General features: G+C 41.0%; 1 protein-coding gene across 3 annotated transcripts in view; it reads right to left on the reverse strand.

Moving 5' to 3' along the window:
* kif6 (kinesin family member 6) overlaps window positions 1–19,321 on the reverse strand; it is a 445,971-nt gene that overhangs the window by 396,774 nt on the left and 29,876 nt on the right. For all 3 annotated transcript variants that reach the window (XR_016146642.1, XM_089120092.1, XM_089120091.1), the window contains exons 7-11: window positions 17,243–17,449; window positions 16,131–16,274; window positions 15,924–16,010; window positions 9,947–10,050; window positions 9,304–9,409 (exon numbers count right to left, since the gene is read on the reverse strand). Coding sequence is in view for 2 of the 3 variants with exons in the window: in XM_089120092.1 (XP_088976218.1) it covers window positions 9,304–9,409; window positions 9,947–10,050; window positions 15,924–16,010; window positions 16,131–16,274; window positions 17,243–17,449 (648 nt within the window). In the remaining variant the exon portion in view is untranslated. The remainder of the gene's footprint in view (window positions 1–9,303; window positions 9,410–9,946; window positions 10,051–15,923; window positions 16,011–16,130; window positions 16,275–17,242; window positions 17,450–19,321) is intronic.

Below are 19,321 nucleotides of genomic sequence, written 5' to 3' on the forward strand. Positions count from 1 at the left end.
GCATTAAGATTTCCTCCAGACTGTCAGAGTTGGTAACACTCAACTTCACACGATTTGCTCAGGTGGCTCAACCTCCCAATCTCCATAATCGGCAGGATAGCAGCAATAAAAATGACGATTTTACCGAAAATTAATTACCTATTCTCAATGATTCCAACCCACCCCACACTCACCTGGTTTAAATCACTAGACTCCATTATAACTCGCTTCTACTGGAAAAATAAAACGCCAAGGATAAAACTCACTACACTACAAAAAATTAAGGTTCAAGAGGACTAGAAGCACCAAATTTCTAATATTACTCAATGGCTAAAAAACTGCAATAAATATACAAATGGATTCACCCCACTGTAAGGACTTTCCCCCCCACACACACACATTCATCCACTTACTCCAGTGAGTATCAAGTTACAAGACTTTGGCATGTTGCAAAATGTCTCTGAACAAAGAGACGGACATTTCTGTTGGTTAAAGACAAAAAAACATCAAATATATTTTGTTTATGTGTGTGTGTTTTCCTCCATGTCACAGTGAAATATGTTTGTTTGGTCGCGGCATAAATAGAAATCAGAAATACCTTCTTCAGGCATCATAAACATAAGTGTATATTCCTTTGATGTAACATAATGTTCTTTGATGTCTCCAGAATGCTTATTGAATGAAACATCCGAATATGCATAGAGATGTGAAGTAAAGCGTATTTTTAATTTGTTTTACTGCCAATGAAGATCAAATTGTTTTACTATAAAACCCTCATTGAACACACCCCTTTCCACGAGGAGCGCGTGCTATGAGAACAAAGGACAATAAACCAAGAGTTCCCGCGCAACGTCCATCGGCCCGATTGGCTCAAGCCAACAGGAAGGGGATGGATTTCTCCATGGGTATAAAGGTAGCGCGCCGGCTCCGCCTCTTCTCTTACATTTTGACCTTCTCAGAGAAACATGTAATGCTCGTGATCTCCTAACGGAGATGATGTGATTTTACTCGAATTTACTGACTTAACCCACGGATATGATGTCATTAGGCTATAGCTTTGAAATGTCTTGTCGTTGTTATGTTTTATATAGCCTAATAAACAAAAGAATTGTCCTTACCGTATGCTGCTAAACATGTTATTCATCTCCATTTAATCGTTCTTTTTGTTTTTGCTCTTCTGATGGTTTTCAGCTTTCTCTTTCAGCAAATTTGTAGCCCGTATTTTCCGCACTTTAAGGTGCAACGGATAAGGTGCACCTTCAATGTATGACCTACTTTAGAAATTTTTTTTTCATATATAGGGCATACCGGATTATAAAGCGCATAAGATACTGCAGTCACACTTTTGAGTTTGCGTTATGCATCCACTAGATGTTCTAAAGGCTAAAGGGAATGTAGCGAGTGCCCGGCGCCGGAGGTGAGGCGTTTATTTAGTGTGCTGGAGCTGGCACGTAACTTACATTCGCAGCCTGACTCATATGAGTATTCAATGTGCGGCGGCTCGCTGACAGCTGGCTGTTTTGAATGAGACGACCCGGTTACTGTGAACGGGGAGCACTTTCTGAACGCGAGCAGCGCCGGGGACAGTGTATCTGTTCGTGTGTATAAATCGCTACGGATTATAAAGCGCACTGTCGTTTTTTGAGAAAATTAAAGACTTTATAGTGTGGAAAATATGACCCCGCACCCAAAATACTATCAAAACACTCCAACTCAGCCTCTATTCTTCGCGAAAGGGATAAAAAGAAGCAGATGAAACAAAAACCTTGAAAAAATGATATACGATCCGGCCAAATCACAGAGATGTCGATTCGCACGGGACTAATATTATCACAGGACCTCGGTGTTCGGCAAAATATAGTAGGTAATTTGCGGGGGAATTTTTACTTTACAAATTACAGACATGGTCGATTCGCACGGGATTAAGATCTCAGACAAACTCCGCAATTATAACAAATTACTACAGGTCACCAGATAATACTAATCCCGTGCGAATAGGGCTTAAGAAGCATAAAGAAAGTGTTTTCATGGTGTTCAGAAAGGTTGACTGACTGTTTTGGTGAATGTAACTCTCCCTTTCTCTACAACTCACTCTCTCTCACTCTCTCCAACTCACTTACGCGTATCCATTGTCTAAACGCCCTGCGTCGTCTTAGTTTGTGTTTTAATGTTTGTAAATACAATTATGCTCATTTTGACTAAATCATTGTCTTGCTCATAATACGAGTCAATGAAATGTCGTCCAAGAAGCTGCACGCTTTACAGAACTAGGTCCCACTTTATATTAAGTGGCTTTTAGTACTATGTGTAAACATACCTAAAAGGGTATTTGTTTATAGAGCAGGAAGGCGGATTCTTGTGGCCACAGAATTAGTTTTCACAAACTCTATAACTTAATTGAGCTAATTAATTTTACTTGTAAAACGTGGTCTGTGTAATTGATTACAATTAATTTGTGGTTAATTGCAGAGACGCACATGTATGCATACAAGTAAAATTTAAGAAAGCCTCCCTAAATGGGAGATTTATTAACATGTAAGACCTGTCTGATCGAAATCTGTATGAATAATTATTAATTATCAATTATTAATTACGATATGCAAATTCCCCCCTGATCGGACCGCCTTGTGTCTTTACTCCACCCAATCTGATATTATATGGCTAGATATAGAACAATCACTATGCAAAGAATTAAATGTAGCTGATATACCGTTCCTCACCAAATCAATCAACAAATACACATGTTTTAATGCAGTAACTATAGCCATCACTCTGACAGCCTGGTGGAAATTTCACCAAATCACAAATTCTACATTAGCTCCATCTATCCTCACCCCACTATGGAACCGTGACTTTATAAGCAATAAAAAAAACATTGAATTTTCACACATGGGCGGAAAAAGGTATTACCCACATTAAGCATATTTTCAAATCCAACACATTTAAACCATTTCCACAACTGGCCCAGGAGTATGGCATCGAGAACAATGAATTTTTAAAATACCTACAAATCAAATCTTCTGTCCTGACAAAAATAAACATCAGAGATACAAATTTAGAACTTCCACCAGCAATATCAGACTTGGTCAACATTTCCTCTCCAAAGAAACTTCTCTCTAAAATATACAAAATGATCTCAAATCAACTTCAGACCATATATTTACCAACAATAAAATGGGAAAACGATCTTTCAATGGCCCCTGATGCCAACTTCTGGACCCAAATCTGTAAAAACATCTATCTCATGTCCAAAAATGCGAATCTTCAGTTAATACAATACAAAATACTTCACAGAACACATTACACGGGCAATAGATTAGCTTAAATGAGTTTCACATAAGAAGTTTTGCAAACACATTGCAATCAAAATTCTACAGATACATTCTGTCACAACGGGTCAGGAACGAGACAGAAAGCAAATCCAATCGCAAGCATTTATTAATCCCACTAACAGATAATCCAGGGACCTCAGAACAGGGCAGAGAAACCGGCAGGAACCGAGTGACATTTAGACAACAACCGACAACCAACAACTGAAACACAGGGGTATAAATACACAGACAAACAAGCTAATCAAGCTAACAAGGGGGTGTGGTAAATAAGAAACACCTGTGGACACTGAGCAACATCATAACAAAAGACAAGACACATGGTAGGATCACATGACAAACAAGGAAACACGTGATACACAAAGCAAAACAAAACCCACAACGTGACATAGCCTCCCCCCTATGGGCGGCTCCCGACGCCCCTAGTGTAACACCCAAAACAAAACCCAAAACACAAGTTCAGGAGGGTGGTGACGCGGAGGTGGTCCTGGGGGAGGGAAGGAGGGCCAAGTCTGTGCAGGGGAACAGGACCAGACTTGGAGCAGACGACCAGGCGAAGGCCAGGGCGGAGCAGGACCAGGCGAAGGCCAGGGCGGAGCAGGACCAGGCGAAGGCCAGGGCGGAGCAGGACCAGGCGAAGGCCAGGGCGGAGCAGGATCAGGCGACGGCCAGGGCGGAGCAGGACCAGGCGAAGGCCAGGGCGGAGCAGGACCAGGCGAAGGCCACGGCGGTGAAGACCCCTCGGGCGGCCACGGCGGTGAAGACCCCTCGGGCGGCCGTGGCTGGGACACTGGGCCCCCCCCAAAAAAATATTTGGGTTGAGTCCCCGGGTGAAGGGCAGATGGGGAGTGGATGGTCTCGGGCTGGACGGTCTGGACGGTCTCAGGCTGGAGGGTCTGGACGGTCTCGGGCCGGACGGTCTGGACGGTCTCTGGCTGGACGGTCTGGACGGTCTCTGGCTGGACGGGCTGGACGGTCTCTGGCTGGACGGGCTGGACGGTCTCTGGAGGGCTGGACGGAACCAGCAGTAAAGAGCGTCCAGTCTCTGGAGAGCTGGACGGAGCCAGCAGTGAAGAGCCTACCATCTCTGGAGGGCTGGACGGAACCAGCAGTGAAGAGCCTACAGTCTCTGGAGAGCTGGACGGAACCAGCAGTGAAGAGCATACAGTCTCTGGAGGGCTGGACGGAACCAGCAGCGAAGAGCATACAGTCTCTGGAGGGCTGGACGGAACCAGCAGTGAAGAGCATACAGTCTCTGGAGAGCTGGACGGAACCAGCGGTGAAGTGCATTCAGACTCTGGCGAGCTGGACGGAACCAGCGGTGAAGAGCATTCAATCTCTGGAGAGCTGGACGGAACCAGCGGTGAAGAGCATTCAGTCTCTGGAGAGCTGGACGGAACCAGCGGTGAAGAGCATTCAATCTCTGGAGAGCTGGACGGAACCAGCGATGAAGAGCATTCAATCTCTGGAGAGCTGGACGGAACCAGCGGTGAAGAGCATTCAATCTCTGGAGAGCTGGACGGGACCAGCGGCGAAGAGCATTCAGACTCTGGAGAGCTGGACGGAACCAGCGGCGAAGAGCATTCAATCTCTGGAGAGCTGGACGGAACCAGCGGTGAAGAGCATTCAATCTCTGGAGAGCTGGACGGAACCAGCGGTGAAGAGCATTCAATCTCTGGAGAGCTGGACGGAACCAGCGTTGAAAGCTCGGGCTCGGCAGGGCTGACGGTGAGCGCAGGCTCGGCAGGGCTGACGGTGAGCGCAGGCTCGGCAGGGCTGACGGTGAGCGCAGGCTCGGCAGGGCTGACGGTGAGCTTTGGAATGAAACTCTCTTCACAAACGAAGATCGCCTCTCTCCAGTTCAGACCCGAGAGATTGGGGAGCTCCCTCGGGTTGACCTCCTTAGCCCCTAGCTGGTAACACAGCTTAATAGCCTCATCACCGAGAGAGCAGGAGGCAGCGAGAGGAACAAACCCCCAGGTATACTGGAACAAATCACAACTATTCAGGGCCAAGGCCGCGATCTGACCAGCAAACTCCCGGATTTGTGCTGCTGGATTCATTTGCGGTCGGTTGTTCTGTCACAACGGGTCAGGAACGAGACAGAAAGCAAATCCAATCGCAAGCATTTATTAATCCCACTAACAGATAATCCAGGGACCTCAGAACAGGGCAGAGAAACCGGCAGGAACCGAGTGACATTTAGACAACAACCGACAACCAACAACTGAAACACAGGGGTATAAATACACAGACAAACAAGCTAATCAAGCTAACAAGGGGGTGTGGTAAATAAGAAACACCTGTGGACACTGAGCAACATCATAACAAAAGACAAGACACATGGTAGGATCACATGACAAACAAGGAAACACGTGATACACAAAGCAAAACAAAACCCACAACGTGACACATACATCTATGCAACTTGGCACTGCACTCCAATCAAACACTTTTGGGAAGAGGTCACACAGTCACTATCCACTATAGTTGGCTGCCACATCCAACTTTCGCCTTCCCTTTGCTTGTTGGGAGATCTCACAATAATCACTGATAAAACTATAAACTCTAAAATACTCCTCATAGCGCTAACCATCGCCAGGAAAACTATCCTCATGAACTGGAAAACTAGAAAAAAAATTACACATTAACATTTGGAAAAATCTTATTACAGACTTCATTGCAATGGAATTCGCATCTCCCCTTCATAATTACACATCTGAAGCCTCTGTCGTCCAACACTTTCTGACCTCTTACAACTATGAATCCTTTCTCTGCTCTTAACTCCGACTCCTCCCACCTTCTTAATCAACCCACGAATATTAATGCATTTAGTTATATATATGTATATATATATATATATATATATATATATATATATATATATATATATATAATATATAGTTATTTTGTAAATCTAAAATACCTTTTTTAGTTTACTGTATTAGATGTGTAGCTGCAATTTCAGTTCTTTTTCACTTAAGATAAATATTGCTATGAAATGTGATTCAGATGATAAAAATACTCTAGTTCGCTCTATGTATTTGTTCATGTTTATTTTAGGGATAAGTTTGAAGCACACCATAATAATTCTATCTATTCTATCAACACCATCACGCTGTTTTAAAAAAACAAACAAAAACAAAAAAACTGTGATAATCCCGACGCTACCTCGCTTGTCCATTGACAGACTGACAGTTTCCGTGGTTTCTATGTCAACAAAATGGCCGCCGCAAACACTGATGACGCAGATTGAATAAGGTCTATTGTAACGTTAGCCTATTGGCTACTGTTTTACATAATGGATTATGCCAATTCAATTCAATGTTTGTGTGGTAGATAATAGCCATGTGTCAAAATTATAATATCAAGCTACCATAGATGAAACTGCAAATTTGAAAAATCGATTTGCATTATAGCCTGAGGCAACACACTTTCACCAGAAAAACAAACAAACATGACTATCAGCCTGCAGACATAGGATAGTTATCCTGACCGATTATTTTGTCCATCTAATCATGTATTATTTACTTGCAAGAGTACTCAGTCATCAGTATACTTTCACGTCTCGAGCTGGCGCGAGCTGCCCCCAACCCCCCGGCTCTACGGGGATGCTTGAGTGTTAAGCGCCCTCAAAAGAAAGCAATGCAGTCCACATTGGATGTGGCGAGGGGCGAAGCTAGTTAGTTTTACTTGCTACTAAAGCCATGACAACATACAGATATAAAAAAAAAAAAAAAAAAAAACGCTTGTTGGGCTCTTGAGTCGGAATTTGAGGAAGTGGGGGAAGTGATGTATGCCATAAAGCAGTCAAATTTTGTAGTTCTTACTGTGCTCATGTTCCTACCCGCTCCCCGAAGTTACAGAGTGCCATTAAAAGCGATACAGACTACGCCAGGCTATGGCAGACCTTTCATTCAACCTAAGTCGATGTACCATCTCAAGGGTTTTGGAAAAAATATTATAAAAGGTTGAAAAAGCTATATAGTGCTGTATTAAATGTCAATAACAATCAATAATGTTTCATATTTTTAAAATGAAAACAAAAATATTATGTTCTTTTTTTATATAAATATATGCAGTGAAGATAATTAATGTACGCGTTGCCTGAAGCATATGGCCATTAGACTAATACGTACGTTTAAGATTTTTTTTAAATGAAAAGAGGCAGAGTGGTGTTTTATTACATATTTTGTCTTATTGTTGACAAAAAGAGGCAGAGTAGTAGCATATTGCGTTTTATTGTTGCCTAAAATATACATAAAGAGATGACCGGAGTAGCCAGAGCGAGCTGAGTGATGCAATCAAGAACGTGCTGTATCATTTGCAGAATAAGCGGACTTGCGTCCTCTCATCCTCGGGAGTTCGTTCTCCTGAGTCGAACTTGGCAAGTCAGAACTGAATCAACGGCATGTTGATATTCTGATTATATTAAAAAAAATGTATTCCAAAATATATTAATCTTAAAAATTACAATTGATTTTGTATTTAATCATTTATAACTGAAAAATAACTGTTCATGAAGGCTGGAAATGTAAAACGCCTTATATTCAGGTGTGCATAATTATTAGGCACGTTTTCTTTTACCGATAAAATAAGCCAAAAAAGAGATTTAACTCAGACTGAAAAGTCAAAAATTAAGAAATTTCCATGAGAACGATGCAATCCTAATGCAATACTAGAAATTGCAGTTAAGGCATGCCCATTGGACAGTGAAATGCCCATTGGATAGTGAAATGCTCATTGGGTCAGCAGGGTCAGACAAATACAAGTAGAGAAGAAAAGACACAAGTTAACTGCAAAAGAATTAAGAATTAAAGCGCCCTGTGTCCATTGAGGAGGGTGAGGTTGATATGGTTGCCCTTCCAGCAAATCTCTGCGTTAGAATGAGAGGTCGAGGCGAGGTCTCTGTGCGCGATTTTACACGCACAAAAGTCACCTTTATTTATATATCGCTTTTTATTGTTTCAGAATTGTTTCAAAGCGGCTTTAAAATAACAGGAAAAAAATGCAACTGTGACGCTGTGCGGAGAGCTCTGTTTCTCCGCACAGCGTCACAGCAACAAAGTTTGTTTATAATTTGTAAAAAGCACAATATAAATAAAGGTGACTTGACAATAGCAAATGTTTTTAAAGACCAAATCAGCTTTTAGTAATGATTATATATAATAATTTTGCATGATTTAGGCATGAAGTTGACAAAGAACTTTAATTAGGTTTCTTTGAGTCTTCTGTCCTGATATGTGTAGGGGTGTGGTGGGGATGAGGGATGGGGGGTTTTTGGGGTGAGGGAATGTTGTATTCTGTCATGTAAAATCGTCTTTGTATATATGTATCAGGCGTACTGTAGGTGCAGAACAATTTTCCGCGAGGATAAATAAACTTAATCTAATCTAAGTTGATGGTCAGCATTGTGGTACCACCAAAGCCTGATTGGATTGGATTGGTTTTGTCAACTCAAAACTAATTCTGTAACCCTTGTTAAACTAACATCATGGTAAAAAGCCGATATTAAATAAAAATGTTGAGGAAAGACAGGAAGACTTGGGAGAGAACAGACACACACACGCACACACATCTTTGTGGGGACTCTCCATAGGCGTAATGGTTTTTATACTGTACTAACTGTATATTCAATCCCCTTACCCTGCCCCTATCCTTAAACCTACCCATCACATGAAACATTCTGCATTTTTACATTTAAAAAAAAAAAAAAAATTACTTAGTATGATTTATACGCTGTTTTCCTCATGGGGACCGCTGGCTGGACTGCACAATGTAGGTGATTTTCAGGTTTTACTATACTTGTTGGTCCACACAATGTAATATAAACAGAAACACACACACACACACGCACACACACACAAACAAACAGGCGCACACATCTTTGTGGGGACTCTCCATAGGCGTAATGGTTTTTATACTGTACAAACAGACAGACACACACACACACACACACACACACATACACACACAAATCAGAAAGAGTTTGTACCTTTAGCAGAAAGAAACAAAAGTTGATTTTCCTCATATCAGGCCCCAGGTCTAATGTTACTTCTTTGTCAGGGTCTTCTAGATACATATTTACCTGCTCTTCCAACCTACAACACAGGAAAAATGATCATGCCTCCTATTGTAAAACACTAAAATGCATTAAACATAAGAAAGCAAACTGAAACAAGAAAATAATATGAATTCATTCATTTTCAATGTGAATTGGGCATTTAAGGTGGCATGAGCAACAACTACCATACCACTAGTATATCCAGAGATGTAGCAAAATTCAAGAAAATGTAAAAACAACTACTGTTTTGCTGCCAAACTCTATCAGTTTGTGGTTGCTCATTGTTCTAGCATTTTTTGTTCGGTGCCATTAGATCCATAGCTCAACTCCTTTCCTCTTTCCAGCAACCATAACAACTAGCCAATGTCAAGTTAATTATTTACTCTTCTGTATTTATAGAAACATATTTCAGTGTGCTGTTTACCTGCTGAGACTCATTTAATCCAAATCGTGAACAAATGATTCAGTCTGATCTATTATTTTGCATGCACATAATTAGTGCCATCAGTAATCTCAATTCATTATTAGTTTATGTTTTAACAGATTGAGAATTGAGGAATTAATGGGTACATACTGCTGGATCTCTTCTTGGTTTAACTTGTCCCTTCTTTGTTCTCCAGTTACTAGAGCCAGCTCTTTCTTCAAAGACTCAATCTCCTTCTTCAAACGGACAATCAGCTTCCAGACAAAAAAAACCAAAAAAAAAAACAAACAGTTCAGCAGCAAAAATTGCGGCATTAAACAAAACGTTGTCAAAATAATTCAAGTTCACACGGCTAGAAATTCTGCAAACATTCTGTATTATAGATTTTAAGGCCAGACAAGTAATTTGTTGAAGACTACACACCTGCACACATATTCAAACCCGCATACCTATAGACTAAACACATAATATGTGCACGCCGTCAGCATTTTCACAGATTTGCGTTGTGAAGTTTACGCGGAGATAATTAAAAAATATATATATATATATTTCAAGGCTTCAACCGTGGATCCTATTTCAATGTTTGCATGCTCGAGCAACCAGGCACTGTTGTTGTGCGAATGAGGGGGCCGGAGTGTGTCAAGGGTTTTCTATTAGAATGGTGTCATGTAAGCGGCCCCTAAGGTAATAACTAATGATCTTTGCAACAAAAGTGAATCAATCATAACTTACTTTAGCTGGACAATATCCTTATTATAGAGCTGATGTAAAGCCAAAATTATCTATGTTACTGTAATTTCCTATTATCACTGTAGAGCTGCTTTGAAACAATCTACACTGTTAAAAGCACTATATAAATGAAGACTTGACATTAGCTGAATTCAGAACTGCATACTATCATGTTACTCTTACTATTTTTCAAGGAGACAAGGATCTACGGAGCGGCTACCAGATGCTCCAAGACAAGACTAAAACCCAACACAAAAGTTCAGGGGGGAGGTGGAAAGGCAGAGGATCAGGGGGAGGGAAAAACAAAAACGGGAAATGACGACTTAGCCGGTGACCAAGGCGAAGCAGACAGTCCATAGAGCGGCCAGGATTGAGACGACAGTTCATCGGGTGGCCAGGGCGGTGAAGACCCTTCGGGCGGCCAGGGCGGTGGAGACCCTTCGGTGCAGACCCTGTGGCCACAGGTTGTGAAGGTGGCCAGAGCAGAAGCTTAGGAGCAGACACCGGCTCAGGAACAGCAGACACTGGGTCCTGTTCAGGCACAGCAGACACTAGCTCCGGCTCTTGCTGGGCAGACGTGATGTGAACCGTCTCTGGCTCGGCAGACATGACGAGCAGCGTCTCTGGCTCGGCAGACGTGACGAGCAGTCTCTGGATCGACAGACGTGACGTGAGCCGTCTCTGGCTGGACAGACATGACGTGAACCCTCTCTGACTGGGCAGACGGGACGTTTACATTTACATTTATTCATTTAGCTGACGCTTTTATCCAAAAGCGACTTACAATTGCTATATATGTCAGAGGTCACATGCCTCTGGAGCAACTAGGGGTTAAGTGTCTTGCTCAGGGACACATTGGTGTCTCACAGTGGATTCGAACCCGGGTCTCCCACATATCTTCAAGGCACACAAGGCATGTGTCTTATCCACTGCACCATCACCACCCCTAGTTGTGAACAGTCCCTGGCTCGGCAGCCGTGACGTGAGCAGTCTCTGGTATGGCCTCCGGGAATACAGCAGGCTGCTTGGGGACAGCCTCTGGGTCTTTAGGGAAGTTGGATGCCGACCTCCTCCTCCTTTGGTGATGAGGTGATGAGATCGGGCCTTCCACCTCTCCAACCTAACGGTTGGCTGCCATGGTCTCCTCAATCCAGCTAGCAACCTTTAATAATAAATTAAAGGGGGGGTTGACTGCGATTTCACTTTTTTCATTTTAAATAGTGTGTAATGTTGCTGTTGGTGCATGAACAGTATCTGCAAAGTTGCAGCGCTGAAAGTTCAGTGTAAGCAGAGATATCATCTTTTAAAAGTCAGGAAGTACATTGCCTACAAAAACGACTGGATTGGGACTACAGCTGGGTTATGGTACGTCACTAACCCACACATTTGCATCAACCACTCCCTCCAGAATAAGCAGAAAAGGGCATGCGCATATTTCTGCAGCTTCAGCAGCTCGCCCAGTGTGTTGTTCACACAGCTGTCAGGTCTTATGTCTTCGAGCTTCCCACAGACGCTGTACTTCGTCAACAATGGATACTATTTATGTTTGATTATGTTCCTGAAAATGACGATCGTAATCTAGCTCTCTGTGCTGCGCATTTTATGGAAGACAGCTTCCAGAATCTCCAACACCGGATTCAACAACTAAAACATGAAGCAGATCCAACTTTAAAACAAAGGCAGCAGTTGTTGGGCCACAACCTGTAAGTAGGCTAAGACTTAATCATTTTAAATGTATTTGCATGTATAATTCCAGACGTAGCCTTGTGTTTTATTTTTTTCAAATGCCAGCGCTGGCTTTATTGCCACTAGGCTATTAGTTATGCTATTTTGTTTCTACGACAAACGCGTACAAACATGAATTTTGTAGAAGTACTAATGTTGTAAATGTATTTTTCATGTATATATGTTTTATGACGTTATTTTTCGATTTGACCAAGAACGTAAACTTGGCAACGCTGTTTGAGTATGTTTGAGTATAACATTAGTAGCCAGTCAGTTGCTATTGTTGCCAATCAGATGCTATTGTGTAAAACAAATGTGTATAAAGTTAAACAAAATGTGGCAAATTATCATCCAGAAACGTTTATTAAGAGCCGTGTTTGGTGAGGTTCTGTTTGACTCTCTTCATCGCCGCTTTCTTGGTCTGATTCTTACGGTGGCCGAGAGGTGCAAAACAAATCACAATTATAAAAACAAAAAAACAAGTCAGAAAACACAATGACAATTCAGAAAACAAAATAACAATTCAGAAAACACAACAACAAATCTGAAAACAAATTAACAAATCAGAAAACACAAAAACAAATCTGAAAACAAATTAACAAGTCAGAAAACACAACGACAAATCTGAAAACAAACAAGTCAGAAAACACAACGACAAGTCAGACAAAACGGAAAAGGTAGGTATATGTGGCGAATGGAATACTGATCGCTGATTGGACGAGACATCTGTCAATCAAGACATACAGGCAGAAGAAAGATCGATTCGCGTGTGCATGTGTAAATATTAGCTGTATCGTCTAGGCTAGGGCTATTCAATTGGCGGCCCGCCAATCATCTCCATGCGGCCCGAGAGCACTCCAACCTCCCCTCCTATTTTCTGGTGGTGCGGCTAAATTTGGTTTGATATGCGCGTGGCCGCAGTGGCGCGTGCAGCTGTATACGCACTGTGTGTGTACCACGACTGACCTGAGAAAAACGTTTTCAGTCCGAATATTTCAGCAGTTATTATGTGTGTCCCGTATTTCTGTCGACTGAACCAGCGATATTAATCATTCGTTGGTTCGATTCCTATCTCCTTTTCACGAATTGGCCAAATGCGCGTGCATAACAGTAGGAAACGATTCGGATTCGTTCGGACCGTTCTGTCACTGAATCATCTGAAGCGGTTTCTCGGTCAGTAAGAACAAATAGAGAACAAAATAGAGCTGGTTTCAGTTGTTTCACTAGTTTACTTTGAACTAGGCAGCGCGGTCCAGTGGATAACCGAACGCAAGCTTAAAGGAGTTGCGTTTACTAATAGTGGTAGGAAGATTTTAATTTGAAAAGTTTTGTTCTCCATAATATCACTAAATTAGCCGGCTAAATAGACAGCTAATATTTACACATACAACACATGCGAATCAATCTTTCTTCTGCCGCAGGCGCAGTCTGCTGTACTTTCTGTAGGTCTTGATTGACAGATGTCTCGTCCAATCAGCGATCAGTATTCCATTCGCCACATATACCTACCTTTTCCGTTTTGTCTGACTTGTCGCTGTGTTTTCTGACTTGTTTGTTTTCAGATTTGTCGTTGTGTTTTCTGACTTGTTAATTTGTTTTCAGATTCGTTTTTGTGTTTTCTGATTTGTTAATTTGTTTTCAGATTTGTTGTTGTGTTTTCTGAATTGTTATTTTGTTTTCTGAATTGTCGTTGTGTTTTCTGACTTGTTTTTTTGTTTTTATAATTGTGATTTGTTTTGCACCTCTCGGCCACCGTAGATTCTGCCTCAAACTGATACTGCAGTTCGATTTCGATATTTACATCTGGACCGGAGCTCATGACGTGCCCGTAAAGGTAATGGGCGTTAACTCTCCGGACAACGTAAGCGACAGTTTAGCCAATCAAAACACACCAGGGCAAGCTAACCAATCTGAGCTCACTACGTGTTTCTGAGGGAGTGGTTTCATAGAAGTCAATCGCTCGTTCGAGGACAGAGAATAGCGCGGCTGACAATAAACGTGAAGTTTATGAAAAATAAGACTTTTTAAAAACGAAAAACCAGGAATACATGTTATATTGCACCCCATGAACACAATCGTGCAAAGAAAAAAAGCAGTCAACCCCCCCCTTTAAAGTTTTCGGACTGCTGAATCCATTCATTACGGAGTCGTTCTGTCACAATACCACACACAGGAAACAAGGATCCAATCACAGTATTTATTTGTAGGGTAATCCGTACTCACAACAGTCCAGGCAAGAGTCAAAATCCATATAAGCAGTCCATACACGAGAACCAGAACAAATTGGCAAGGACACATGAGAACACAGAAGTGGTGTGACGAATAAAACGACTCCATAGCAAGCACTAAACAGGCAGGGTATATATGCTGCGTTCAAGTCCTCCTGGGAAGTTCGTACTGTACGTACGAGATGGGAAGTCGTGTTTACGACGTGAGGTGCGTTCAAGTCAGTTTCGTCGGAGCAAAATGGCGGTGTACCTTCTTTTAATGAATTACACGAAACTACAGCAAGGTTTGTTAACTCTGCTAATAAAAAAAAATAAAAAAATGAAGAACAAAGAATGCGCATCAGGTGTGTTTTCTTTTTATGTTTTTATTAGCTTAAGAAGCCAATGTAAACTCTATCATTAGGTATAATTTTTATATTATAATGATATCATATTTTGTGCAGAGAGCTTGCTTTATAAATGAAAAAGCCTTACAATGTCAATGAGCAAACATTGAAACTCAATTAAAATTTACTGTCAACAGACGTTGAATGAACGTTTCTCACTGACACGCCCTCAACTCGTATCGGGGCTTAAAGAAAATCCCGAGCTCCCCACTGCTATTTATGACATTGTGGTGGCGTTCAAGTGCGTTCAACTCATAATTACGATTTATACGAGATGACTTGAACGCAGCAATATACACACAGAACATGACAATCATGATGGGGAACAGCTGAGTACAATGATGAGCGCAGACAAGGATTGTGGGGAATGTAGTTCCAAAAGTGAATGAAACAGTGGGGAAGGAGGATCTCTAGTGGACACCAGGGAACACAAACCAGACACTGTGACATTTCGAGAGTAAAGGAAAAGGGGATAAGATTGGATCAACCGTGGCTAGGAATACACTTATTATGCTTTTGTGTTCTTTTTTGATGCTTAGTCATTGTATGCTTTTGTTTGAAAGTTTGAGGTTTTGGATAGACATGAGAGTGAGTAAATATTGACAGATCTTTTAAGTAATTAAATGCTATTAAATGCTTGTATTTGCTTGGAGAAAAGTGAAAACATCTTCCATTTCTTCCTTGGAATTAATTAAAACCTGAGAGATTTAGAATAATTAACTTGCATTTTTAATTTTGAACTTCCTATAATTCTGCTTGCTCAGATCTATTTTTTTCCCTCTCTTTTTGCAACTCTCCTGTGGATTCCTATTGAAATGACTGGAATTTGCCAGCAGCATTTTGGAGAACAATGGTAAATGTGACTTCTCCTTTTTTCTGCCATAAAAGTGTATGGGTGTTGAGGTGTAGAGGAAGAGGAATATCAGTACAAACCTACGAATGTCTTATTTATATTTACCCCTGCCTTATTATACTGGGATACAAGAAAATACCCTAACATGTAAATGTAAACTACCTTTAAAGAAATAAAATAAGGGCAATTGATAATCTAAGACTCACCAGAGCAGGATCCAGTTCTTCATTAAGCAAAGCATCATTCTTAATCAAAGCCACCCTCTGAGCAAAACGACAGGTGGACATAGACTCCTGAGAGAGGAGGAGGAGGGAGGGTATGAGGGGAATGATGTTAATGAGTGATGTGAAGATTAAAAAAATTTTTTTCATGTCTTTATTTATTTATTTTTTAATTTAGGTTAAGAGATGTACAGCAATGTTCCTCCTCTCCACAGACACAGTAGCGATCATGGTGGTCATGCAGTTACCACCCAAACTGTCTCTAAGCACAGAGGTCATCATGGAGTTGCGGTAGGGGATGTGGGACCTATTCTTCTCCGACAGGGCTATGATGACCTAAACCAGAAAGCAAATGGACCCCACCAAATTGTAATTTCTATAATATGATTAAAACACAGAAAGGTCATGTCAGTACAAACAGTGTATTATTTACACTGTTAACAACACAATTATTTAATTTATAATATTTTTCAAGTCATAATTTTTGGTTAAGAGTACACCATGATGAAAGATTCAGGTAAAAAATGACCAAAATTGTATTATTGTAAATACATGGAAACTCTGTGTTAAAAACTGTGTTTTGCCCCAATTCTCTAAGGCAAGCTTAGAATATTGATTTACTGTATATTTTGAATTGTTAGGTTGGACTTGACATTTTTTTTTGTTTATGGTTCACACTGTCTATATATATATATATATATATATATATATATATAGCTAATCTTTGGAAAAAGTAGCTTTTTTCTGGAAAATATCATTTTTGTTTTTAAAGCAGAGCTCCTCTAAAAGCTACTTAAATTTTGTATAAGTTGTTATCATTGAAATTTTGTATAAATTGTTATCATTGAATTCTGTATAAATTGTTAATCCACACATCACAAGTTGTTCTTACAGTGGAATAAATAAATCAGTCTAAAAATGAGACAAACTGGTAATTTTCAGCATGAATCACTGCGACAGTGCCACACATTGCATTCATAAAAATACCTGCTGCCACGACTCTTGTAAAGGGTATTATTAAAAATCCATATAACGCAATGCGTTTTTATTTTGCGCCGGTATACTGAGCTTTCCAATTTATATATAGGCAACACTACATATATTATTATTTTTCAGTAACTATGGGTTAATCTCAAACACCTAAATTCATCACAAAAGAGCTGAATGCACAACATGAAACAAAACAATTATCCATGTAACTTGCCATTCTATGCTTCAAATAGAAATAGAATAGTTGTGTCAGAAAGACTACAATTCCATAGTGCACCTTAAAAAAAAAAAAAACAACAAGAAAGTTCTCCTACCTGCTCCAAGTAGTGCAGGGAGAGGTTAATATATTTAGCTTCTGTTAGGATTTGACCTCCCACACCTGTCTTTCCCACTCTTTCAGACCCAGCCAGGTCCACCAGGTGGAGCTTCGAGCACCGCACTGTGGCTGAGCCCAGCTCTTTGCTGCACAGGTGAATGGTAAAGATGCAGTGAGACCGTGTAGAAGCTTCATTCATGGGCGTCTACAAAAAGATGGAAAAAGTGCAAGGAGTCTTTATCCTTATCCTCAGATGTTGTTGATGACAGGTATAATCACATATACACCTGAGAAAACTCAAGATGACTTACAGAATTAAATTATCCTCCCAAAGAAACTTGTGTGATTAGTACTGTATCTGTTAAGCATATGGTGAATTTTGAGTAGTTTTTTTTTTTTTTCAGAAGCTTAAAATAACACGCTGTGATAGAGAGAGAGTGAAACATGGAATAAGTCATTAGGGTAAACTGATCAGTGGAGATTTCTTTAAGACTGCAAGGGAAGCTCAGCTTCCCCTATAATGTCAAACAAATAATGATCAAATGTGTACTATTGTGTTAATGTTTTAATGAGTAAAAATGCGTTAGAACACGGTAATCTCGAAGACGAGTTCGTTCAGAATAAGCAACAAATAGCAGGTCGGCTGACTTGATCTCCTTCTCATGCATACCTGTAGCGCGTCACAGTGCATGCGTTTTCCTATGGCATTTCCCCGTTGAAGCTCGGCGTCCATTGACTTCAATGGGGCTGCTTTGAACAGTTTTTTTCAGTGCTGTTAAACTAGACGGTCATTGGATAAATGCTGCGATTATGTCCCGCCCACGGACGCCGGGCGTCTCTGGGTTTAATAGGGAAGTGGGCTGGCCTGGCGTCCGGGCGTCCGCGTGATGATTGGAGGATTGCATCTCCTTTTGATTGACAGTGATTTCACCCAATAAAAAAATTGCTGACGCGGAAGTTAGTTTAAAGACTTTGTGCTCAGTCTCGTCGCGAATTTTGTGTGTATTTTACTCGAAAGACGAACTACTGTAACATATTTCTTAGTATTTGCAATTTTCATCAGATATTTTACAGTTCAACCTAATTCCCACATTTCTTCCGTCGATGTCAGGTGTCTTGTTACATGTGCGGGCGTGGTGTTTGAATCACGGCACATCTGTCTAGTTTGGTTTCACTTTTGTGTTGGGATTCGGACATGCATTCTCCGCGTGTTTGTTTTCGGTTGTGAGTGCACAGGATGACCTTATGGTCGTACTCATGCTTGACGTTAGCGTTCTGTCTTGTCGTGTTCGCTCTGTTCAGTGTGTTGTGTATTGTGTGGCACATGGTTTGTGTTTATATCGGCCGCGTGCTTTCATGTTTTGTCTTGTGATGTGTAGCACACAGCTTGTGTTTTAAACTAGCTGTGTGCTTTCATGTTGTCATGTTCTGTGTGAACACGTGTCTTATGAGTGTTCTCATCGTTCTTCAGGTCTTTTTTTGTGTGAGCACAATTGCTTTTTAATTTGTTTTATTGGTCATGTGTTTTTGTCATGTTTGGTATGAGCACATGGCTTGTGCTTGTCATGTGTTTGTTGTGCCATATGTGCTTTCCTGTCATTGTGACTCCCATCTTGTTTCCTGATTATTAGTTATTTTGCCCCACCTGTCCTCTCTCGTGACCTGCCTTTTTTGCTCCCAATTTATTCCCCTTGTTTGTTTTTTGTTTGTTTTTATCAATAAAATAAAGCCCATCAACTCTGTATCGAGTCCTCGCTCTTTTCACCATCCCCACACCTGACAGTCGAGTTTAAAAAAGAAGAAGAAAAAAGAGCTTCCCCTCTTTGAAAGACCAGCAGCCGCCACTGAAACTGATATAATAAAAAGATGAGTATGTGAGCTAAAGGGCTTAAATAAGATTAAAGGAAATAGTGGTAAACACCGTGGTAAAACGAGCACACTCTGGCCATAAAGAGAGACAGAAAATGGGCTATATGCACGCATAAGTTCCGCATTTGACGCAAGGATGCTCGTCCATTTCCGGTTGTGGAGATTTAAGCGGAGGAGAACCGAGGAAAACGGGATTATGGCAGAGTCT

Source organism: Pimephales promelas, chromosome 15, assembly GCF_988280905.1.
Source record: "Pimephales promelas chromosome 15, fPimPro1.hap1.1, whole genome shotgun sequence".
Taxonomy (NCBI): Eukaryota; Metazoa; Chordata; class Actinopteri; order Cypriniformes; family Leuciscidae; genus Pimephales; species Pimephales promelas.